This window comes from Heteronotia binoei, chromosome 15 (genome assembly GCF_032191835.1).
Source record: "Heteronotia binoei isolate CCM8104 ecotype False Entrance Well chromosome 15, APGP_CSIRO_Hbin_v1, whole genome shotgun sequence".
NCBI lineage: Eukaryota > Metazoa > Chordata > Lepidosauria > Squamata > Gekkonidae > Heteronotia > Heteronotia binoei.
Window position 1 is genome coordinate 45172371 of NC_083237.1, and position 24616 is coordinate 45196986.

Below are 24616 nucleotides of genomic sequence, written 5' to 3' on the forward strand. Positions count from 1 at the left end.
AAAGTCCCAAACAGCAAATTATCTGAACTCTGGTCTTACTCCTGCAAAAATCTTCTATCAATATATATACTTAAGTTCCTTAAGAAGTGGACTATTGTTCATGCAAAGTTCCAAAAGCCAACAGATTACACGTTTCCAGGTATTGTATAGCGTTTCGATTGGATCTTTATACAAATTACGGTATATTGGCTTCTAAGTATGACCCAATCTCAACAGCATTTCAAATAGACAAAAGTTCATGACGTACATAAGGTGGGATCAATAGGTCCCTTTCAGAAGACCTCGGGTGGCATTTGCAGGGAATCAACTAGCTTGGTTTGAAACCTAAATTTTTTGTGGAACCTTCCAGAGAACCAGTGTGATGTAGTGAATAAGTGTGCAGACTCTGATCTGGGAAAACCAGGTTTGATTCCCTACTCCTTCGCATACAGCTGCTGGGTGACCTTGGGTCATTCGCTGTTCCCTCAAGAGCAGTTCTATTAGAGCTCTCTCAGCCCCACCTACCTCACAGTTTCTGTTGTGGGGAGAGGAAGGAAAGGACACTGTAAACCATTCTGAGACGCTGAGTAAAGGGAAGGGTAAAACTCCAGTCTCCTCCTCTTCTTCATGTTGTGATTGCTCCCAGCACACATGGCAGCCATTTTGAGGTGGCACCTGCCCACAGCCTGTTCTCAAGATTCTACAAGTGCCCACAGGTTCAGCAAGATCACCTGGTTTAAGAGGATTCAATATATCTAGTTGCAAGGGGAAATAGGACATGTCAGAACCAATCAGCAGGAGAACAAGAAAAGGCAGATAAAGACAGGAGCATCAGATCAGGGCCAAATGGCCCAAGAGGGACAGAGAAATGCAAGCATCATAGTGGCAACGGAGCAGAACCAAAAGGCACAAAAAGGAGAAGAGCAATAAAACTGGGTCAGGATCAAGCAAAGAGAAGAAAAGCGATCTGGAGGGGGAAGTCAGGTCTAAACAGAGGATTGACAACTCTGGCTGGGGAAATTCGTGGAGATTTTGGGGCTGGAGCCTGAGGACAGGGGATTTGGGGCAGAAGAGACCTCAGCAGGGCATAATGCTATACAGTCCACACTCCAAGGCAGTTGTTTTCTCCAGGGGAATCAGTCTCTGTAGCCAGTTTGGTGTAGTGGTTAAGTAACTGGGTTTGATTCCCCACTCTTCCACTTGCAGCTGCTGGAATGGCCTTGGGTCAGCTATAGCTCTTGCAGAGCTGTCCTTGAAAGGGCAGCTTCTGTGAGAGCTCTCTCAGCCCCACCTACCTCACAGGGTGTGGGGGAGGAAAGCAAAGGAGATTGTAAGCTGCTCTGAGACTCTGAGATTCAGAGTGTAGGGTGGGGTATAAATCCAATATCATCATCTTCTCAGTAGCCTGGAGATCAATTGTTATTCCAGGAGATATTTGGGGCTCACCTGGAGGTTGGCAACCACAGCATATCAGAGAGGAAATGCATTTAGGACACTGAGTCAGAAATCAGGATTTTGAACAAAAATGGGAAAAACAAATGGGACCAGTTTCATAAGATCAGGGCCAAACAGCACACAACTGGGGGGGGGGGGGAGAGAGAGAAGGATGGAGTCATTGGTCAGGACCAAATAGCCCAGAATAGAATGAGGCCCTGAGGTGATCTGGTCCTCTTATGGCTAGAGCCGAGGGACAACATATCTTCTTCAGAATCCCAAGGGGGCTGGTAGTTGGAAGTAGCATTATGAAGAGTATGTGTGTGTGTGTATGGGGGGGGTGTCCATGTGGTCTGGGAGGGGGGAGCTAAGTACAAATTTCTGTTGCTGCGACATGCCGTCAATTAAAAATGCAAAGCAGATTGACTCATGTGTGAAGGGGGCCTGGGGGGAGTCAGAGACTGTCAGGCCCGATCTATCTGCCCGGCGACATACAATTGCGGGGGGGGGGGGGGGGAGGTGGCATGACGAAGGGGTGGGCGATGCCTGGAGGGCACAGATTGCTGAGGAGGTTTAGAGCACATAATCCCTCAGTGCTGTCCCTCCAACCTTAAGGGGAGGGGGAAATAAAATAAAACAACCTCCAAATCCATCAGTGCCTAGATGCCTGAGTCCCATATATTCACCTTTCCATTCTAGTTAGGGGTAAGAATGTCACAACCTGCTTCCTGGTCCCCCCCACCCCACACTTTGATCAAGATCAGTCTCTTCCCTGAGAAGCCCCAAACCTGACTGCACATGGAAATGGGGGAGCCCCTCATCCCCTGTCTCAACGCCATGTCCTTCCCTGCCCTCCCCTGTGCCCCCCCCCAGCCCCATCACTTTGGATTATCTCCCGCCACTGACAGGGCCCTGATTTTGTTAATTGCGACTTTAAGGTGGTTCCATCCATTCCAAGCTCTGTCTTTACCCCACCCCCTACCCCAGCAATGCTCCTCTCTCAAGGCTGCCCCAGAAATAGCAGTTCAGGGGGGCAGAGGCAATTCAGAGTCTCAGCTACATCCCTCGGGGGCCAGGCAGATAAGCAAGTTCAACAGTAACCAGTGATTTCGGGGGCCCAGATGCAACCTCGAGTTTCTGTAACATGAAAGGAGGGCCATGGCTAGACATGTTGGGCACGAGCGTGTATGCATATTTGACATACTGTGGGTGCAAGAAAGATGTATGTATGTTTCAGGAGGGCCTCAGGACTGAATGGTATCAAAGAGGCCTTACTGGAGAATGTAGCGGCCTTCCCAGCTGCCCCTCCCTCCCCAAGTCAGGAAACCTCCAAGCAGAGGACTACCCGAGGTGGCACTCATTGCTTTCTGTCTCACGGCTCAAGCCCTCCCCCCCAACCAGATCCCCGGTACGTGTCACTTCAATGTGAGGCATAGACTGGGCTGGGGCGATCCAGCGCGGCGGAGCGGACTGGCTTTTCCCTTCTCCAGCCGTCTCTTGGGGTCCTGGGGGGTGCCCTGCGCATCATGTCAAAGGGATTGGAAAACGCTCTTCTCTCTCCTCGCCATTCTGTGAGCAGCCTTCTAATCTCCAGCCACAACTGTCCCATATCCCAGACCTGGCCTGCCACCTTCCAACCCCAATTCTTTCTCCTCCTCAGTCTCCAACAATAAGCAACCATGAGCCCTGTTTCCCAACATAAGGCTCCCTGTAATCGCTCAGCTGCTATGCCTTCATCTCAGTCTCGTCCCCTCAATTAAAAATTAAATATTTTATTGAATTTCAAGAATATCATACAAAGTCAATAGAATGTGTTCATATCAGAGAACAGGAAATACAGAATCAACATATGTACTACGTTCAAAGAAACAAGGGATTAATGCACCACACTAAAGAAAGACCTATGAAGTAAATGAAGATTCTACTTATAACTGTCATTACCACAACTGCAGTTTCAAACACTCTCAGAATTCAGCCCTGTTCAGTCAGATAATCAGACATAGGAATCAGATTGCTGCAAAGTCGAAAGAAGAGTTGGAATCAAAATATAAAACCTGCCCCAGTCACTCAAACTTTACTCAAAACCCTTTACTCAAAACCCTTTAGAGTCCATTTGGTGTAGTGGTTAAGTGTGCGGACTTTTATCTGGGAGAACTGGGTTTGCTTCCCCACTCCTCCACTTGCAGCTGCTGGAATGGCCTTGGGTCAGCCATAGCTCTCGTGCAGTTGTCTTTGAAAGGGCACCTTCTGTGAGAGTTCTCTCATCCCTACTTACCTCACAGGGTGTCTGTTATGGGGGAGAATGATAAAGGAGATCATGAGCCGCTCTGAGATTCAGAGTGAAGGGTGGGATATAAATCCAATATCTTCTTCTCCTCCTCCTCCTCCCATATCCAAACTTCACCCTACAATACTGTCAAGGCCCTTAATCCTGACCCACAGCCTCCCACTACTCTGGCCCACCCAGCCTGCCAAATTCCTTGACCCACATTTTCCTGATATCTGCCTCACACAGACCTCAAGTGAGGCCTCCTCTGTCTGACCCCCTTCATCCCAACAGTGATCTACCAGCAGGTGTTTAGACTTCGTCCTGCTTGTGCTCCAAGCAACCTATTTTCCACCCCTCCACCATACACATGGAGTGATGCCCCACGGCATCTCGGTGGCCTAAAAAATCTGAAGCCTGCCCTATGGGCTTGTCCCGCCTGGGGCCGACCCAGAAAATGCAGCCGAAGGCAGGGAACATAGCGGGTGGGGAAGAGAAATGTATCTTTCCAGGCTGGAGTGGATGCCATCAGCTGGTGTTGAGGACCCCTTGGGAAGATGTGGCAGGAGTGCACCAGATGGTGCCCCCTCATGTCTTCACTCCCCACAGGGATGGAACAGGATGAAAGAACCAGATGGGGAGGAGGGACAGCAATGGGATGGGAGCAGGAACAAGATTTAAGATGTGAAATACTGAGAACCAGGAGATAGGATGATCAGGAGATGGGGTAATCAGGGGAGTTACCAAAAGGAACTGAGGGATATTCAGCCAGACAGATAAGATATCACACTGGGCACTACAGCAGCTGCCTTTGCTTCTTAACTTTTGTTCTGAATGGAGAGGGAACACTGTGCTGTGGTAGGAAGGACCAGGTTTAATTCCCTGTGCCTCTAAGAGAGCCTCATAAGTATACACACTATTGGGCCATTTTGCCTGTCTGGAAACAGTGTTATCTGGGAAAAGCCACAATTGCATAGCATAGCATCGCGCAACATAGCATCCCGCAACAGGCCAAATAGCACTTCCTAGGGTTGTGTCAGGCTGGGAAACGGGCAAGGAGGGAAAGGTGAAACCCCTTCTCCACCAATGCTGTGGTCTTCATCTGAATCAGGCACCATGTAGGGTTGCCAGCTGCTGGTTGGGAAATACCTGGAAATTTTGGGGGGTGGAGCCTGAGGAGGGTGAGGGGTTGGGTAGGGGAGGCACTTCAGTGGGGTATAATCTATATACAGTCCACCTTCCAAGGCAGCCATTTTCTCCAGATGAACTGATCTCTGATGCCAGGAGATTAGTCATAATAATGGGAGATCTCCAACCATCACCTGGAGGCTGAAGAAAGCAAAAAAAAAGCATCTCACTGGCAACCCGATCACATGGGAACTAAGGAGAATTTACAACTCATTATGTGTTCATTTGACCTAGAGTGTACACTCCAGACCCAGCCTGTTCTCTCTAATCTGTGAACCTGGCCTCAATATAAGAGAGCTTTATATATTGTTAAAGGCGATGATAACTATTCCTCCGGTTAACAGCTTGAAAAGGAGATAGGACTGGTTATTTTGATGCCCTGAGCAAGATAGATCTATCCTTTCTGGGCCTGCGTTGTCAGGCTTCAGTGACAACCCCTCAGAAGAACGGCTAGGGTTGCCATTTGCCTGCTGACAGAGGGGAAACCCCTATCGGTGCTCCCTCATACCCTGCTGGCACTCAGTGGGGCAGCATGGGTGACATGGGGTGGGAAATGACATCCCACAATGCCAGAAGTGATGTCAATGTGTTGTAGGATTCACCCAGAACTCTATGGCAGGGGTGGCCAACAGTAGCTCTCCAGATGTTTTTGCCTACAACTTCCATCAGCCCCAGCCATTGGCCATGCTGGCTGGGGCTGATGGGAGTTGTATGCAAAAAACATCTGGAGAGCTGCTGTTGGGCACCCCTGCTCTGTGGCTTTTACCAGACCCTGCATAGTGTAGTGGTTAAGAGCTGGAAAACCGGGTTGAATTCTGCACTCCTCCACATAAAGCCAGCTGGGTGACTTTGGATCAGTCACATTTCTCAGAGCTCTCTCAGCCCCCACCCCCCTCCATAAGCCAGCACTCTTCCCCCATAAGTCGAGCTCACAGCCAGACAATCTTTGTATCTCCTGTCTATACTATACACAATGTGATACAATCACCACAGAGTTTCAAATGAATCCTAGAGCATTCCACAACACAGCTAGGCAGCTGCAGGATAGCATTAGGGTAATTTCCATCCCATCAGTCTCCCAGGGATTGTCAAGGGCTGGGAACCCAAAGAATGGCTTAGATCCAGCTACCAGTGGTGCAGGCCCAGGAAGGGATGCCATTTACCTCTCTACTGATGACTAGGAGCGAGCAGAGGCCCTGTGGCACATTTGCATCCTTGACTTGGCTGGAGAACCAGTCCTGAAAGGAGGAAATAAATCCTTTGTGTCAGGGTGGGGTGGGGGGGGTTAACTCATGTGCCACAGAGCTGTCTTGTAAACAAGAGTGGCCTTTGACTGACACATGAAAGTCAAATATTTTCGGAGCTTCCAGTTAGTTCACATTGAACCTGTAGTTTTAGGTAACCAGCCTTGAGTCAATAACCTCTGAAATAAATTCCCTGTCACAATATACACCTCTGTTCAATTCCTGGCTAAGAGACACTACTGTGAGTCCAAATCCTGACATTTATGGACCAAGACCAGAAACACCATAGTTATTGCATACAGTTTGTGTGTTTGTGATTCATTGTGCTATATCCAAAGGCTTGAAGGTTATCAAATATCAGAATAATCCAAATCCAGGTCAGTGGGCCAGAGTAAGGGATTCAGAATTTACACCTGTAATACATCTTCATAGTCTCTATGCTGTTATGAATCAAATAATTACCAGATATTAAGGGCAGGAGATGGCTGCTGTTAACGAATAGTGCTCTGGAAGGGAAGTGATGTGCAGGTTCAGGACTGGACAGAGGGAAATTATGAGCAGATTTAGAAGACAAAAGGGGCTGTGAGTTGGTTGGTTTGCTTGCTATGGTTACAGAGGAAGCTAGGGCAATGGGTACCAACCTCGTCATCCACTTAAAGAGAAAACCCACAACGCAGAGAATAGGGAAGGGGGAGAAGGTGGTGCTAGGCTGACACCACGTGGAAGCAATTGTTACTACGGGGACTCTAATCTGTAGAATGGGGTTTGTTTCCACACTCCTCCACATGAACTCAGATGGGCTTGTGTCAGTCACAGCTCTCTCTGAGCTCTCTCAGCTCCAAAATAAGTCTAGCTCATCACCTAGTGGTTCATAATGCTAAAAAGAGCTAGTACTTCAGGATGCCAGACGTTCTAAGGATCTCCTAGCTATGCCACACACAATGCCATACAATAATAATAACATACAATCATGAGGCTGGTTCAGACCATCAGCTTCTATGGTCAGTATTGTCCCTTCTGAATGGCAATGGTTTCCCAAAGTCTCAGAAAGAGGATTTTCATATTGCCTCCTGATCCTTTTAACCGGCCATGCTGAGGACTGAACCTGGGACCTTCTGCGTGCCAAAAATATGCTGTACTGCTGAACCACAACCCCTCCCCTTGCCCAGGGCCAGCCTAAGACTGTCCGACACCCTAAGCGAAGCTAACTTCTGGTGTGTCCCCCACACCCACTGATAACATCACCGAGTCATATGGGAGTTCCCAATTTGGGACCCGCAGAAGGCCAGCACCCTAGGCAATTGCCTAGTTTGCCTAGTGGCAGGGCCAGCCCTGCCCATGCCACTAGCTTGTCATATGACCACTGGAAAGAAGACTGGCCACAGGATGTGCCTTGAGGGGCAGGGTGGAAAACTAGTAACTGTTAAGCATTGATGGCCATCGAAACCCTATTCCCAGTGCAGTTTAGAACATTGAGACTCAAGCTTTAAAGATGGATTCAGGTTGGTACTAGCCATGATAGTCTGCAGCAGCAGAACAAAGTATCTGGTGTATCAATGGAGTGCAGTGGTTCATGTTAGATCAGGATCTGGGAGACTCTCGGCCTTGAGACGGCCATTTTCCCCCAGCCTAGCCTGACTCAAAAGGCTATTGACAGGATAAAATGGAAGGCATGAAAACCATGCATACTACTCCTTGGAAGAAGGGGAAATAAAATTACAGGCGTATGCAGTGACTATATTGCTGTGTCCTTTGCTCTAAATAGATTGCCCAATAAATCACTAACATTTCCAATAAATCTGAAGCAAAACTGAATCTGTTTTTCTTTCTGACACTCAATATGACCTTCCTTCTCTGACCCAATTCCATAAGTAGGTCCAACCTAAAGGACCAGCTTCACACAGAGAGAAAGGAAAATCTTGTGGTTTCCCCTGCCCTGTCGTCCTCCATACATCCAGAACTATGTGGCCTGCAACGTGGATAGATGTTTTCCAAATAGCAGGAGAGATAAACTGGTACATATTAGAGCGGAAGAAAGACATCAGTGTGTGTTTAGGAAAGTTATGGCAAAATGGCTGCCCATGTGAATCCTTGTGTACATATAGAAAGGGGAGAGGGAGAGAGAAAAAGAAGAGATGGTGGTATGATTGATTGATTGATAGACAGAACATCTGGAAGGTAATGTTTATGAAACTTAGTGGGGGGAAAAAACAGTGAAACTTGCTAGATGTTAAGCCAGTTTGGTGTAGTGGTTAGGTGCACGGATTCTTATCTGGGAGAACTGCATTTGACTCCCCACTCCTCCACATACACATCCTGATGTGACCTTAGGTCACCCACAAGTTCTCTCAAAGCTGTTCTGCTCAAGAGCAGTTCTGAGAGAGCTCTCTCAGCCCCACCTAGCTCACAGGGTGTCTGTTGTGGGGAGGGGAAGGGAAAGAGAAAGGAGATTTGTAAGCCACTCGGAGACTCCTTTGCATAGTGAAGGGCAGGGTATAAATCCAATCTCCTCTTCTCCTCCTCCTCTTCCCTCTCCTCCCCATCCTCCTCCTCTAGAGTATGCCAACAAGATGCAATAATCAGAGGGTTGGACTTGTATCTGGAAAGCCCAGGTCTAAATCCCTACTCTGCCATGGAAGCTTGCTGGGTGACCCTGGGCTAGTCCCACACTTAGCCTAAACTAGTTCACATGGTTGTTTTGAGGATAAAACAAAGGACAGGTGAACAATGTAAGCTGCTTTGACCCTCTTCAGGATCCTCTGCTGGGACTGCCTTGCCTGTGAGCAGTAAGGCTTTCTCCTGCCTTTGGTGAGTTTCTGCAGAGAAGCAGAAGTACATGCAACGAGGTGGTGCTATTGGGAAAGGAAAAGCCTTCCCACCCACAGTACTTTCTGCCAAGGGTCACTCTGGCTCTGGTCACCAAGAAGCTGGACGGAAGCCCAGTCAGGTTTCTCTTCTGGCCCAGACAGTGCTTTGGAGCCCTGCCAAGCCATTTGGACTTTCAGTCTGTGGACTCCTCCATTGCCCCAGCAACAAACAGAGAGAAGAAAGGGAAGAAAATCCCTCTGCATGCAGAGCCTTGAATTTACAGCTTTCCTGTCCTGTTTTTCCCAGGGGGCAGACCTTTTTACCAAAAACTGATACTTCCTCTGGCCTGGCCGAACACTTGCCATGGAGTGAGGTGGCAGAAACTTGTGGTGGTAGGCTATGGTCCCTCTAAGCTGTGGAGTCTTGTGAGCAAAAATTCTATTTCATTAACTACTGGCATTAAAGTTGTGAGTTACTGCATAAGTTAGTTTGCTCTGGGGCCATTTTTTCCTGAGCTAAGACAAAAATGTATGAGCCAGAGGCTAAAAACTGTGGGCTAGCTCACACTAACTTAGCTTAGAAGGAACACTGGTGGTAGGATTGTCAACTCTGGGTTGGGAAATTCTTGGATATTTGGGGGCAGAGCTTGGGGGAGGCTGAATTTGGGAAGGAGAAGAAGTTCAATAGGGATGTGATGCCACAGAGCCCATCTTCTGAAGCAAGCATTTCCTCAAGGGCAAGTAATCCCTGTCATCTAGAGATCAGTTGTAATTCCAAGAGGGCACCAAGCCCCACCTTGAGGTTGCCAAGCCTAGGCAGTTGGATGGCTGCTAACACTTCAGACTGTAGTTGAGGAAGATCAGACTTTTAATATGATGGCTTAGTCCCATTGCCACACTCACATGCACGATTTTCCCTCAATTGTTTCTTCCTTTCCAGCTGAGCAGCCCCTTTACCTATTTTCTTCTTTTGTGAAGATCTATGACTGTCCCACCCTGTCACTTAATTTGGTTCAGCGCAACAACAGTGAAAGGTTTTCTACCTTAGGTGGGTTTTTTTGCATAGTTTGCTCATAGAATGGTCCATGTGGAAGTAAAAGATTGCCTGCTTGGGAGGGAGGGGCAATATATAGAAGCTAAAGGATGCCTTTGGTGCAATCTATAGGATGCCCTTTTATACTATGGATCTGCCAGTGTTCTTCTGCTACCCACCCAATAACAGAATCGAACTGAATGCTTCCACCACATTTTTATATGCACAACAAAATCTCATAATGCCCCGTCATCACAAAAAATGCACAAATCGAACCCCAGTGTGGGGGTGGAGTAGGGATAACAGAAGGCAAAGCTGTGTGTGGAATCTGGGGGTGGGGCGTGTGGGAGCAAGGGAAATAGGAATGGAAGACCCTAACCTACTGTGCTGTGGAATCTTGGGCCAGTCCCTACCAATGTTCCCTCTAAGCTGAGTGAGTGTGAGCTAGCTCACATTTTTTAACATCCAACTCACACATTTTTGTCTTAGCTCAGGAAAAATGCCCCGGAGCAAAGTAATTTATGCAGTAGTCAAATTGCTTGCTTACAACTTTAATGCCAGTAGCTCATGAAGCAGAATTTTTGCTCACAAGACTCCACAGCTTAGAGGGAGTATTGGTCTCTACCTACCTCGCAGAGCTATTGTGAGGGTAAAATAGAGTGGGGGGGGGGGCACAGATGTGTGCTGCCCTGAGCTCCTGATGGGAGGGAGGATAAAAATGTACCAAATAAATGGATGGATCCTTTCAGGTTCTCCAGCCTATGATATGAATGAGGCTGGAGGAGAGATCCAGTCAGAAGTGAGGATCTGAACTTGAGATCTACTGACCTCAAAGCACAGGCTAACGTGGAGAACTATTTTGATGAGTTTAAAAAAAAATGATTTCCGCTACTGGACAAGCTGATTATTTAAATCGTGTCGTGACTGCCCACGAAAGAGGCGGATTCTCTCCTCCAAGACGGGAAAGGGGATGGGGGGATGTTTGAGTGCTCTCTAGTTGGCGGGTTGGCAAAGGCGCCACCCGCAGAGAGCCGGAGCCCGCCCTGCCTTGCCTAGTAATGCGCTGGAGAAGAAAAGTTTGGGAAGCATCAAACTTTGTGTCAACGTGGCGCCCCTCGGCCAGTCCGAGAGCTCTTCGGCCACGCCCTTCGCTTGACGGCGCCCTCCGATTGGTCTCCTAAGGGATGAGGGGCGTGGCTCGGAGAGGCACCAGGAGGGGTTGGGATGAGCTGGGGTTGCATTTGCAGTGGGGGCGCCACGCGGTTGTGATTCCTGCTGGGGGGAAAAGGTAAAGGAAATAGCCCCGTGTGTGGGGGGGGGGGGGGTGACTGAATCGGGGATCGGTGCTGGTGAAGGACGCATATTGGATAGGGAGGACCATCTGTAGTAATTTTTAAGGGGGGGGGCACAGACTGCACGAGGAAGGGGTGGCCCGGTTGCAATAGAGATTTGGTGGGAGTGCATCCTGGAGGAGGGTAGGGGGATGCATTTTCCAGTGGCTGTGCGGAGGAAGAAGAGGGTACCCTGGTCGTAGGAAGCTTCATTTAGAAAGGGGAGAAGAGTTAGAGCGTAACGCTTCGCCCACCCCACGATCTTTGGGCGCTTATCAATCATTATGCTTTCTTTAAAAAGGGGAGTCCTCTGTGCAAGCACCAGTCGTTTCCGACTCTGGGTTGATGCTGCTTTCACAACGTTTTCATGGCAGACTTTTTACGGGGTGGTTTGCCATTGCCTTCCCCAGTCATCTAAGCTTTCCTCCCAGCAAGCTGGGGACTCATTTTACCGACCTCGGAAGGATGGAAGGCTGAGTCAACCTGGAGCCGGCTACCTGAACCAGCTTCCGCTGGGATCGAACTCAGGTCGTGAGCAGAAGGCTCCGACTGCAGGACTGCAGCTTTAACACTCTGCGCCAAGGGGCTCTTATGCTTTCTTTGGAGGGTACGAAATCAGAGCTGCGGGAACTGAGGACGGCCGGGCTCGAACAAGGCCGAGGGGGCGTGCAGAGGCGGTTGGTGGTGTCGTTTGCTGCTTGGAGAGGGCACAGTTGACGCTTCGGGAAAGAGAAGCGGTGGGTGAGAGCCAGTTTGGTATAGTGGTTAAGTGCGCGGATTCTTATCTGGGAGAACCGGCCGGATTGATTCCCCATTCCTCCACTTGCACCTGCTGGAGTGACCTTGGGTCACCCACAGTTCTTGCAGAGTTGTCCTTGAAAGGGCAGTTTCTGGGAGAGCTCTCCCTCAGCCCCACCCACCTCACAGGGTGTCTGTTGTGGGGAGGGGAGATTGTGACCACTCTGAGATTCAGAGTATACAGCGGGATATAAATCCAGTATCATCTTCTTCCAAACCCACAAATAACGGCAAAGAAGGGATTGCAGCGATAAACGCTGCTCTTCGCTCCGGGACTGAATTCTGGGTCTCCATCGCAGCTCAGTGGCTAAAGCAGGATTCCAGTCCCGCCGTTGCTTTCCTTTGTTTCAGGCTGAGTTATGCTTTCCCCACCGTCTCTCTTTGTCTTTGGTGTGCGGGTGCCTTCCAGTTTGAGGACACTTGTAGAGCGTCTGGGATGTTAGAGGAGGAACCCTCCGCTCCCGATTTCCTTTCTGGGGCTCTGGCGACGAAAGATGACGCTTTCGTGGGGGTGGGAGGGGGACCGGCTCTCCTTTTGGGGAGAGCCCGTCTTTGTTTTGGGCATTCCATTGCGACGAAGCGATCTCTCTATGTGTTTACTTTTGTGCAGGGGCAGGAGAAACTCCACTTTGTTTTTCAGCCCACTTTGCTAGTGGTCCAAGCGAGTTCGCGCTCTCTGGGTTCTCTGTGTACCGCAAGCCCAGGGGATAATGGGATGTTCTCAGCCTGTCACTTTCATCCTCTTTGGCTTTGTTTGGAATTGAGTGGGGACAGCTTTAATTGAGGTGCCTCCAGGAATTGGACGTTCTGTATTTTGTGCAGCACAATTGGGAACTGGCCTACTTTTCTGCTGCTGCTGGGGTTACGGATGTTCTGATGGTTGCAGTTTGCCTTTAGAACAGAAGGTGCAGTCCTGGTTTCAAAAACTTGTTTTTCTCTTTCTCACTCCCCATTGCCACCCCCGTCTTCCCCTAAAGCTTCTTAGAAGTCTAGACTTAGTCCTAGTTGGTGTGGATTAGAATTGTGAGCAGGTGGGATTCCTTGGTTTTGTATGGGAGATTACTCAAAACTTCAGTTCTCTGAATCTTCCTTTCTTTCTTTCCCTGCTCCACAAGTGGACTCAGAGCAGTTACAACATGTAGGAACACATATTTATGGGTGCCTGTTTGAGGCTTGGTGAGAGAATCAAAGTAAATGAAACAACGTGGCAGAAATGGCGATTGGAAGAAACTCTGCATTGGAGGGAGCCTGTCTTTGCTTTGGGCATTTCACTAGAGCAAAGCAGTCTGCAAGCGTTTGCTTTTGTGCCATGGCAGGAGAAAGTCCAGTTTAATATGGCAGAAGAAGGCCTTATGGAGTGTAACAGGTAGTGTGCTTTGCAGACACCTTGTGGGGAAGAGCTGTGATCTAGTGGTAGTGCTCTGCATAGAACAGAGCCTGTGTGCAGTCCCTGAAATCTCTTTAAGAGCTTGCTTTGCAGATGTTGGCTGGTTGCTCTTCTGGACACCCTGGAGAGCATCCTTAACACTAGTGAGCTTGATATATCAATGGCTTGATTCTGTGTAAGGCGCCTGCATTTTTAAAAAGGAGAGAAGTAGGAGAAGGAGCCATCAGGACTGCTAATTTCCCAAGCAGTGGGGAAGAGGAATAAATTTTGTGTTAAAGGTAGGAGTCAGAGAGTGGACTACAACCAGTTTTTTTCATTCAGTCTCATCCAGTTCTTCTCCTTCCTGCATCCCCCGTCTCTCATGGCTCTTGTCCATGCAGGTCCCATGATCCCCAGCAAAGCCTTTTTTTGGGGGGGGGGTAGTCAAAAAGAACCCTCTCCTCTTTTCACCAGCAGAAAAGCTGGATGGAAACACCCCTGAAATCTGGAAGTCTGCGGGGAGGGGTTGTGGTGTGTCTTGCAGTGATAGTGGGAGGGAAAGATGACCACGAACAGGGAGGGTAGTTGGAATTCTTTGGACAATTGGCTTTAATTTTAAGCCTCTGAGTTGGAAGGAGATGACCAGCTGAGCGGCCTGGCTTCTGGCATTGTGTGTGGGAGTGTCTCTTCCCTTGCTAATGTGTTCCTCCCCCCACCCCAAGGTCGTGTGAGCTATGGCCTGGCAAAAGATGCTCTATTCCTGCTGCCTCTTGACTGTGTGCCTCACTTCTGTCCTGGCTAAGCCACCCCCTGACAAGAAGGACCGCGTCCACCATGGCCAGGACCTCAGTGACCACACCCATGACGACAAACAAGATTTCCAGTATGATCATGAAGCCTTCTTGGGCAAAGAGGAGGCCAAGACGTTTGATCAGCTGTCTCCTGAAGAGAGCAAAAAGCGATTGGGGTAAGGGGAATGCTGGGCTTATTCTGCCATAAAGTTGCACAGGTTTGGGATGGAGTAGCTGGGTGCAGAACATTGTGTTCTCCATACTGAAGAAAAGCAAGTTTCTTGTAGGTGTCATGTGCTGACATGGAGAGCTTGAGCTGGATTTGAATCCTCTTTTGGCCCTGGGAAGCTGTCTGAATTGTCCTGGGCAAATTGTTTTCTCAACCTAACCTGTCTCCTAGGGTTGATGGTAAAAAGGGGACTGCTTCTATCTCTGCCCACCCTAGAGACAATTTCCCTTATCTTGCTAAGAGCCAGTTTGGTGTAGTGGTTAAGTGTGTGGACTCTTATCTGGGAGAACCAGGTTTGATTTTTCACTCCTCTACTTCCACCTGCTGGAATGGCCTTGGGTCAGCCATAGCTCTGGCAGAGGTTGTCCTTGAAAGGGCAGCTGCTGTGAGAGTCCTCTCAGCTCCACCCACCTCACGGGGTGTCCGTGGTGGGGGAGGAAGATAAAGGAGATTGTGAACCACTCTGAAATTCGGAGTGGAGGGCGGGATATACATCTAATATCATCATCTTCTAAGAACCAGGGCTTTTTTTGTAGAGGAACTCCTTTGCATATTAGGCCACACACCCCTGATGTAGCCATTCCTCCAAGAGCTTACAGCAGTCCTTGTAAGAAGAAGCTCTTGGAGGATTGGCTACATCAGGGGTGTGTGGCCTAATATGCAAAGGAGTTCTTGCTACAAAAAAAGCCTTGCTGAGAACTATATATAAGACAGGCATCCTGTATCCATACCTTGAGTCTGCAGATCATCCTGCAGCCCTTTCTCAAATTTCTCTTCATTTATTTGCAACAATGTTGTTCTGCCTTGCAGGAAGATTGTAGACCGCATTGACCGGGATGGGGATGGCTTTGTGACTCAGCCCGAGTTGAAGAATTGGATCAAGCACACTCAGAACCGCTACATCTACGAGAATGTGGACAAGAACTGGAAAGATTATGACAAAAATAATGACGGACACATTGCCTGGGAGGAGTTCAAGAATACCACTTATGGCTACTATGAAGGTAGAACAGAGGAATGGAAGCTGTGTGTGTTATGGAGGAGGGGTATGATGCCTGGGAAAACCACTTGGAGCTCTAGACCAGCAAGGCAACCAAAGGGGGGGAGTTCTGAAAGGGGAAATGGATCAATTTTACAAGGTCCAGTAAAGGGCCGTGTAGTGGTCAGGTCAGGACCCAGGAGACCCAGGATAAGATCCCTGTATGCCATAAATATTTCAGTGTAATAATCATCATATGTATTGTGTATAGAATAGCCAGGAGATCCTAAGATTGTCTGGCAGCCAGAAGTTATCGCTCTTCGTGAGTTATGCACCACTAGGTGGCGAGCTAGACTTGTTTTTTAAGGCAAGAGACGTTTCAGAGGTGGTTTGCCATTGCCTGCCTTGACGTCATGACCCAGGTATTCATTGGAGGTCGCCCTTCCAAATACTAGCCAAGGCCAACCCTGCTTAGCTTGCGAGATCTGTTGAGATCAGGGCAGTTGCAGGGTATGGGCCATTCTCTCTCTTCTCTCACAGCCTTGCAGGGATGTTGTGAGGGTGAAATGTGAAATGGAGGAGGGGAGGATCGTGTCACTCATGGGGAGGGTGGGATAGAAAGTGTGATACTTAGCAAGAAATTAATTCCTTTCCAAAGTTGGAGGACTTCGTAGACACTCTGGAGCACAGTCCCGGGGTTGGAAATGGATTGGATAGTCTTGGAAGTGAAGCAAAGTCTCGTAGATTTGAAGGAGCAAAGGACCTGTTTACACATGCTGTTATCTGGAGCTCTGAAGTCACCCAGACATTTTGGAGATGTTTACACCTGTAAGTCTTGCAGCAAGGCTGGCTGATGGACACGGAAACGAGCATCTGAGTTTCCTTTCCATCACTCGCTTGTTGCTAGTGGTAGCATTGTTGTAGCTGGCTGGGGTTGAAAGTGCCCGGTTGGCATGTTGCCTTACCTGGGAAGGGAGAGAGGCCTTGGCCTTTGTGTTTCTGGCATTTTTTCCTCCTCTGGGAGCCAGCTTGGAGGGGGTTGGCTGGGTCTGAAAAGCCGGTTACAGCTGCTGGGATAGAATAGGGGATATATGGGGCAATCGTTAGTTGTCAGAAGCCTGTGAACCAGCATTTACTGGGACATATGCAATTGTTCTGTCCTTGCATAAGCAGAGAACAAAATGGTCATTTTTTTCACTTTTCAAAAGAGGTTGAATGGCAGAAATACACAGTGACCCATACATAAAAACTCTGCAGGATCTTTCTTAGTTCTCTTTAACCCAGTATCCTGTTTCCGTTAGTGGCTAGTCCTCAGGAGGCTTATAAGCAGGGCATAAAAGAAAGATCTGTCCCCAGAATGATGGAATACTAAATTTTTCTCCCCAGGTATGCCATCAAAAAAGAGGCGGTTGTCTTCAAGAGGGGGTTAGATAAAAATATGGAGCAGAGGGCCATATATATATATTTGGCCGCTGTGTGACACAGAATGTTGGACTGGATGGGCCATTGGCCTGATCTAACATGGCTTCTCTTATGTTCTTATGTCTTATATTTGCATACAGGTTACAATTATATCTGATAACTTTGTGTGTGTTTGTGTAAAACACTGTTTTAGTTGGCTTGTCTTATGTTCAGGGTCATTTTCCTTTGGAGTAAATACAGTTCTGTCCTCTAGGGATTTATGTCATCCCTTTTAATAACCACCTAGGAGTCATTCCCACACTTTGTGGTAGTGAGTTCTGTAAGATGCCTTCTGCAAAATAAATTCTTGTCCTGAATCTTCTGCCCATACATTTCATTGGGCGATGCTGAGATCTGTCATTTCTGTGGGTGAGTGAAACAAACAAAAAAAATATGTTTCTCTGTAAACTCATCATATCATTCATGGTTTCATAAACTTCAGTTGTGTCTTCCCTTGATTGTATTTTTTTTCTTAACAACCAACCCTCTGAAATGCCGCAATCATTTTGGTGACCCCTTTTCAGCACTTGGTGAGATGGCACAACCAGACTTATGCATCTGGTTGTTGCCCAACTTATTTCCAGCCCCTTTTGCATCAATGCATAGCATGGAAATGGTCTTTTTAAAAATTGCTGCAGTATGTTGCTTAAGTTGAAATTTGCAAGGCTGAACTATGCAATACACTTTCCCAGGTAAGTCCCCAGGGTTGGTCAACAGTGATAGTTCAATGCTCAGAACTTGATTCTTAGGTGCACAAGGACTTCCATTCCTAGCAGCACACTAATGCACAGGGTAATGGACTCCTACCTGGTGTCATGTTTTTAACCTGAACAAGCACTAGGGGGCTGTTGTCTGCCCCGTTAGTTTGTAGACCCTCCGTACATCCAAGTTTCCACAATGTGGTGAATACCAGCTCTTTGGCACTGGGAGGGACAGATTAAAGCCCCCTCTCCCTCCATTCTGTGGGTCCAATCCTGATAGGACCCGTACACACCTAGAAATCAAGTTCCAAGCATGAAACATTGATCTGATCCAGAAACATACTTGGGGAAAGCATATGATGTAATCAGGTCTTTAGGGAGCTATCCACTACAAGCCAGTCCAAAGAGAGGAGTGGGTCTATTTTTCTTTGCCCCAGTGTGCATCAAATTAGACTTGGCTACTTGAGTTCTCACCACCAACTTCAGATCATTTACGAATGAATTAAATAGCAGTGGTCCTGGTAGAGATCCTTGGAGAACCTGTAGTTTACACCCTTCTATTGTTTCTAGTTACACAATCCCCCACTACAAGGAATATACCCTAAAAACGTATCTTTAGTACAGGCAGTATCTATTCACTGCTTGAGAAATGGGTCCATTCTAAGGGTTTTCCCCCCTGGTCTGATGCCCTTCCGTCCTGTGAACAACACGAGATAGTTCACAAGGGAGTGTGTTTTTCTTGTAGGAGAGCCTCTGACTGTTGATTGTGTGAGGGAGTCCATTATTGACATCCGTGTCATCTTTTCCTTTTAGGTGAAGCATTTGACGATCTTGAAAACAAAGAGACATACAAGAAGATGCTGGCTCGGGATGAGCGGCGGTTCAAGACAGCCGACAAAGACGGAGACATGATTGCTACAAGGGAAGAGTTCACAGCTTTCCTTCACCCTGAGGAATTTGAATACATGAAAGATGTGGTAGTCACGGTAAGAATGGAAATGCTTGACTCTTGGAGAAGAAGGCTGCAGTAGTATAAATCAGGGGCGACTTCCATTCTCTGTCAAACCTTGTTTCGTGTACTATGCTTGGGGTTATGTACCCTGTGCTTTTTGTCATGGTGGAAACCCAGTCCTTTCAAGATAACTGATTCACATCCACCCACAGTCCACACAACCTATTATACCCAGTTATTTTATTTAATTCATTCATACCACACTTTTGTCCCTCATGAGATCTAAAGTGGCTTGGAATATTCTCCCTGTCTACATTTCATCCTTGCAATAACCCTGTGAGGTGGGCTAGGCTGAGTCTGTGTGACGGTCATCCAATGAGCTTCCATTCCAAGTGGGGATTTGAACCTGGGTCTCACAGCTCCTGCTTGGACCAAAGGCACATGGGATGGAGCTGTATTTAGTAGGGGAATTGGACAAGGCTGAGTGTTACAAAGCTGGCAGGATCTATCCCCAGAACTTCACTGCTGCATTTACCTGTAGACCTCTTTTGAGAAGTCTTTCTTAAGCTCCTTCAGGCTAAACAGCTGAAGCATGCGAGAAAGTTCCTTGCAGTGTTCCTTGTGCTGGTCACCAAAGGAGGATAGGCCTGTCTTCCTTTATCAAGACCAGGGGTGGCCAAATTTGCTTAAAATAAGAGCCACATAGAATAAAAGTCAGATGTTTGAGAGCCACAACACATGAACATCAGATGTTTGAGAGCAACAAGGAAGGAAATAGGTGGGGGGGGAGAGGAAAGAAGAGGTGGAAAGAAAGCAACATTAACTGTAAATGCATTCTCCAAGCTGCTGGCCAATGGGGTGGTGGGGGCTTTGAGAACCACACAATATATGTGCAAGAGCCACAGTTTGGTCACCCCTGTCTGAGACTGTCTGCGCTATTGCTGGGTCTTTTCTGTTTTCCAGGAAACCATTGAGGACATAGACAAGAACGGGGATGGCCTTGTAGGAGTGGATGAATATCTTGGTAAGAAAAAGGTTTATGGGCACAAGCTGTTGGCATCCTGTTTTTACTCTGTCCATGCTGGGAAGTGGACTGTACTTCAAGTGTGTGTTTGTGTGGGTGCCATCAAGTCCCTTCTGACTTATGGTGAACCGGAGAATTAATGACCTCCCGAACATCCTAACATTGACAGCCATGCCCAGGGCTTGCATATTGAGGGCTTGCAAATTGACTTCCTTTATTGAGTTAACCCATCTCAGGTTGGGTCTTCCTCTTTTCCTGCTGCCTTCAGTGTTTCCTACCATTATTGTCATTTAATATCAGGCCCCACACGATTTTCTAGGGCCCTGATATTGTTGATATGGTTGGCAATTGGCAAAGAAAAAAGGTTTTAAGACTTTGTGGAGTCATAGGCTCCTTAAGCCCCCACCCCACCCAACCTTGCTTTTCTTGTTTAAAGGTTCTTTTAAAATTCAAAATATTGAGAAGCACAGTCTGAAATTAACCTAGGACATCATGGTCTATCCTTAGGATAAGATGCAGCCTTTTTACGGTGACAGCCGAAAGGGGCTAAGAACTTCCCAGACTCCCCACCAGCCAGCTGAGCATGCTCAGAAGAAACTACAGGTGTCTCAGCGGGGGTGAACTATCTGCACCTCTCACTAGGCTTCTCAATTCCCCTTTTGAAAACAGCATCCTATTGGGTTTCTTCTCTCTTCCCCAGGTGACATGTATTCTCCAGAAACAGGAGAACCAGAACCTGACTGGGTAAAGACAGAGCGCCAACAGTTCTTGGATTTCCGAGACCTCAACAAAGATGGCAAAATGGATCGTGAGGAGATCGGGCACTGGATCCTGCCACCGGACTATGACCATGCTGAGGTGGAGTCAAAGCACCTCCTCTTTGAGTCGGACAAGGATAAGGTGAGGATCAGTCTGGATAAGAGAGGAAAGCTGCAGACAGTGCCTTGGATAGGAAACTGCAGAGGAGAGTTTATTTTTTCTAGTATAGAATAGGAGAAGGACATGTGGGCTGCAAGCATTTGCTGTGAGGGATTGGAATGTGGAAGGGCAGGGCAGGCGCTTAAGATGTATTCTTAAACTTCAGTGCTAGTAGGATAACACTGATTCCAAGATCTGGAAGTGAAACCTGATTTGGTGGACTTTAGTAAGAATATAAGAAGATGATGATATTGGATTTATATCCCGCCCTCCACTCCAAAGAGTCTCAGCGGCTCACAATCTCCTTTACCTTCCTCCCCCACAACAGACACCCTGTGAGGTGGGTGGGGCTGGAGAGGGCTCTCACAGCAGCTGCCCTTTCAAGGACAATCTCTGCCAGAGCTATAGCTGACCCAAGGCCTTTCTAGCAGGTGCAAGTGGAGGAGTGGGGAATCAAACCCAGTTCTCCCAGATAAGAGTCCGCACACTTAAGCACTACACCAAACTGGGTCTCCTAAGAGAAGCCATATTGGATCAGGCTGATGGTCCATCCAGTCCAAAATCTCCTCTTCTGGGTGTTAACCCATCCCCTTTAATTACATTCCCTTAAGACCACCTTTCTGGGCCAGAAAGAAAAGAAAAGCAGCTCATGGAGAGGTGGAGCAACAATGGAATTTAATCTTTTATGTACCATTTCTCTAGATTCCAAATTATGCTCCCCCTTCATGGCACTCTGCCTGCAGGGTTCTGTGTTTTATAGTTGTGCTTTAGGGGTGATTGACACACTGAGTGGAGAAAGGATTGAACACCTTCCATGGCCTTGTCTCCTGAAAATGTTTCTCTTTAAAAAAAAAAAAAAACAACCCCAAAACCATAACAGGAAACCTCCCCTCCCCCCACAAAGCATCAGGGCTCTGAAACTTGAAACACCTCTCCCCCACCAGTTTAGTAAGCTGAACTGCCTTTTTCACTAACTGGAGGAGACTCAAGGCAGCCATTTTGAGAAAGGATGATGTCTATGTGAAAAAGGTTCCTTATGCTTGTAATTGACATTGTGCCTCAATCATCCAGAGGATGTTTTGTGGGTCTTTGAAAGATGGGTGCTGTGCTGCCATTGCTAAGCAACCAGATGGCATATTTTTGGGAAGCGAATCCTAATAGGCCAAGTCCTGAGGTAAAACAAGCAGGGACACCACGAAGTCAGACTCCACTGATGAGTGCAGGCCTGGCTTTGTTCTGAATTCCTTCTGGACAGATTACCTGTTCGGCACAAAGCCAAAGAACTTTTCTGGGACGAGAAATCTAGATCAATGAAGCCTGACGTTCCTTTCTGTTCCCTGATGTCAGATAAGACACAGATTTCATCTGAAGGAGGAAATTTTCAATTTGCCATCAAATGAGCTCATTAAAGTTAGGACGAAACCTGCTTCAGAAAGTCTTTTAATTACCCCTCTGCTGATAACCTTCCAGTTTACCTTGCTAGGGGAAGAGGCAAAAGTTGATTTCCTCAGTAGGCTGGTTCAGAGATTACCATGCATCTCTTTTCAGAACTTTAAATAGAACATCAGGAACTCAGTTCCAGCTATTGGCTGTAATGGGTGTTTTGGCTGAGGCTCTGCCCCAGCTCTAGCCATGATTGCCAAGCTTTTTTGTCTCAGCTGCCAGTTTTTCTGGATGAAATAGTAGGAAGGAAGAAGAAATAGTTGACAATTGGCAACCACTGGCCCCCGCCCCCCATCTGTTTCCTTCTAGAACAAAAAACCCAGCGCCATGGCATGTAAAAATAAAAAGCAGGCACAATCTAAATGGATCTACTGAGAAGTTCCATTTTATTCAGCAGAGCTTATTCCCAGGAAAAAATTCTTAGGATTGCAGAGGCTTCCTAATTTTGGATTTTGATCTGGGGGGCGGGGAGGAAGAGAAAGAGGAGTAACAGATATTTAGCTCAGGAACTGGGTTTTTTTTTGGGGGGGGGGGATTCATTCCTAGTCTTCTTACTTCTTCCTCCACCTCTGAAATGACTCCAATCAATAAAGCTGTTAACAAAATATATAATCGACTAACAGGGTACAGTAATAATTTTGAGGTGGGTTGTGGAATTACAAAACATTCATCTGGGGTATAATTGAGTTGTAATTTTGTACTTCTTGTTTTCTGTCTCTCCCCCCCCCCTTTATTTCCTCTTTTCCTTCACCCAAATCCATCACAGGATGACAAAATAACCAAGCAGGAGATTTTGGACAATTGGAACATGTTTGTGGGCAGCCAGGCCACCAATTACGGCGAAGATCTGACAAAGGATCACGATGAGTTGTGATCTGAGTGGGTTGGGGAGGGGGAAGTGATCATGAGAATGTCCTCCCTTAATTGAGGGGTAGAGGACACTCCAAAAGGGAATTGATTGTCTTATTTATTGGTGGAAGGGCCTGCTTGTTATCTGAGAAGCTATGGTAGCCGACTTACCCGGGCAGTTGAAAAGGGAAAGTGGCTGGTAGACTTCTCTCTCGACAGTCGTCTTTCTGATCCATCCTGTTCAACTGAACACTCCCGTCTCACCGAACACTCCCATCTCACCAGAGCACTGTGAAGCTTTCTGCACTATCAAGTTCTCTACATGCCAAGAGAGTTGGAGAAAAGGAGACTGCTTCCAATGCATCCTGTTTGCTCCTCAACACTATTTCCCCTAGCATGTAAAGGCCAGCATGGCTTCACAGCATTACTTTGGTGAATTTGCAAGTCAGCAACTCATTTGCTAAGGTTGCTTACACACCAAGGTTTTTACACCAGTTTGGCATCCAAGCTGGAGCTTGCTTGGGGTTTTTCTTGGTTTTCTGGAAAGATTGCAACCTTTGTATACCATATGGATCACATCCTTGAAGGTCCAAACTACATCATTGGCACTTCAGCCCTCTCAAGTCCCCAGAAGGCTTTTTTAAAAAACTCAGCAATTGGTAATTCATTATAGCATCATAGAATAACAGTACATCAATACAATGTGTTGCTTATAGCCTTTTCTACTGTCAAGATACAAGAAGAAAAGTGTATATCTTTGCAATGAGAAGGTCGAGCATGTTTTAAAAAGCCAAACTAAGAATGCAGAGGAATTTGTGGCAATAAGCCATTATACTACAGTAATGCTATAATGATCTACCAATTGCAGTTAAAAAAACAAAACCCTTTAGTGGTACCAGGGAAAATGATGATTGTGGAGACCCAAGGTAGAAACAGCCCTAGTGAATCCCAAAGTGTTTCCTTAAGGGGAATGTGCCCTCTTCTCCAACCCATTTTTCTCCTCTTCGGAGTTAGGATGCATGTTTCCTCTTACTACTATCAGAAATTCTATAGGAAAATGTAGAACATATAACCAAGCAGGAGATTTTGGACAATTGGAACATGTTTGTGGGCAGCCAGGCCACCAATTACGGCAAAGATTTGACAAAGGAACATGATGAGTTGTGATCTGAGGTCCACACTAAATGAATCCACCTACCAGATTCATAGTCCCCACCCCCTGGCTTTTTAAGACCAACCATTTCATGACATGCACATGACATGTTGTAACCCTGTCTCCCACCCAGTTACTGCTCCCACGAGCTTTTTCCTTCCTTTCCACAGGACAGCAAACTATCACGGGAGGAGTTCATTGAGAGCTACCTGCGTTTCCTCAATGAGGCCAGAAGTTACAATGATGTAATGAAGCAGTTGCGTCCTCACCAAGAACTGTGACCTCACACCTGTAACACTCTGCATCAGTAATAAAACTATTCTCTCCCCCTCCCACCAATACTTTGCGGCCTGGATTGTAAAACAGCAAGTCAGAGGACAAGATGGTTGTCTAACTTTGGACACCAGCTCTAATTCCAATAGGAGACAGATTCTCTCCAGCTAGAGGTGCCATGTAGACCAAGCCATGTGCATCTTCCTTCTGCTATGAATTTTGAGCCAGGACATGGAGCTGTTCTAAGCCTGTAAGCCTTAGGAAGCAGTTGTGGCATAAGCCCAATACCTGCCTGCATGGCTTCAATTTTACCAGAAGTCACAAATGATGGCTGGGTCAAAACTAAGACAAAAATACAGGGTAAAGGCAGCAACTGAATGTCTAGGAACTGGGCAGC

General features: G+C 47.3%; 1 protein-coding gene across 2 annotated transcripts in view; it reads left to right on the forward strand.

The window, feature by feature from the left end:
* The window catches only part of RCN3 (reticulocalbin 3), a 115866-nt gene extending 91587 nt beyond the window's left edge, over nucleotides 1-24279 (forward strand). The window contains exons 1-7 of one of the 2 annotated variants that reach the window (XM_060255577.1): nucleotides 11138-11239; nucleotides 14169-14413; nucleotides 15277-15470; nucleotides 18421-18593; nucleotides 19523-19583; nucleotides 20284-20483; nucleotides 22711-24279. In XM_060255577.1, the coding sequence (XP_060111560.1) occupies nucleotides 14181-14413; nucleotides 15277-15470; nucleotides 18421-18593; nucleotides 19523-19583; nucleotides 20284-20483; nucleotides 22711-22818 (969 nt within the window). In that variant the 5' untranslated portion in view covers nucleotides 11138-11239; nucleotides 14169-14180 and the 3' untranslated portion in view covers nucleotides 22819-24279. Of the gene's footprint in view, nucleotides 1-11137; nucleotides 11240-14168; nucleotides 14414-15276; nucleotides 15471-18420; nucleotides 18594-19522; nucleotides 19584-20283; nucleotides 20484-22710 lie in introns of those variants that run through there. The other variant, XM_060255575.1, reaches the window with a different exon arrangement.
* Nucleotides 24280-24616: the final 337 nt, after the last annotated feature.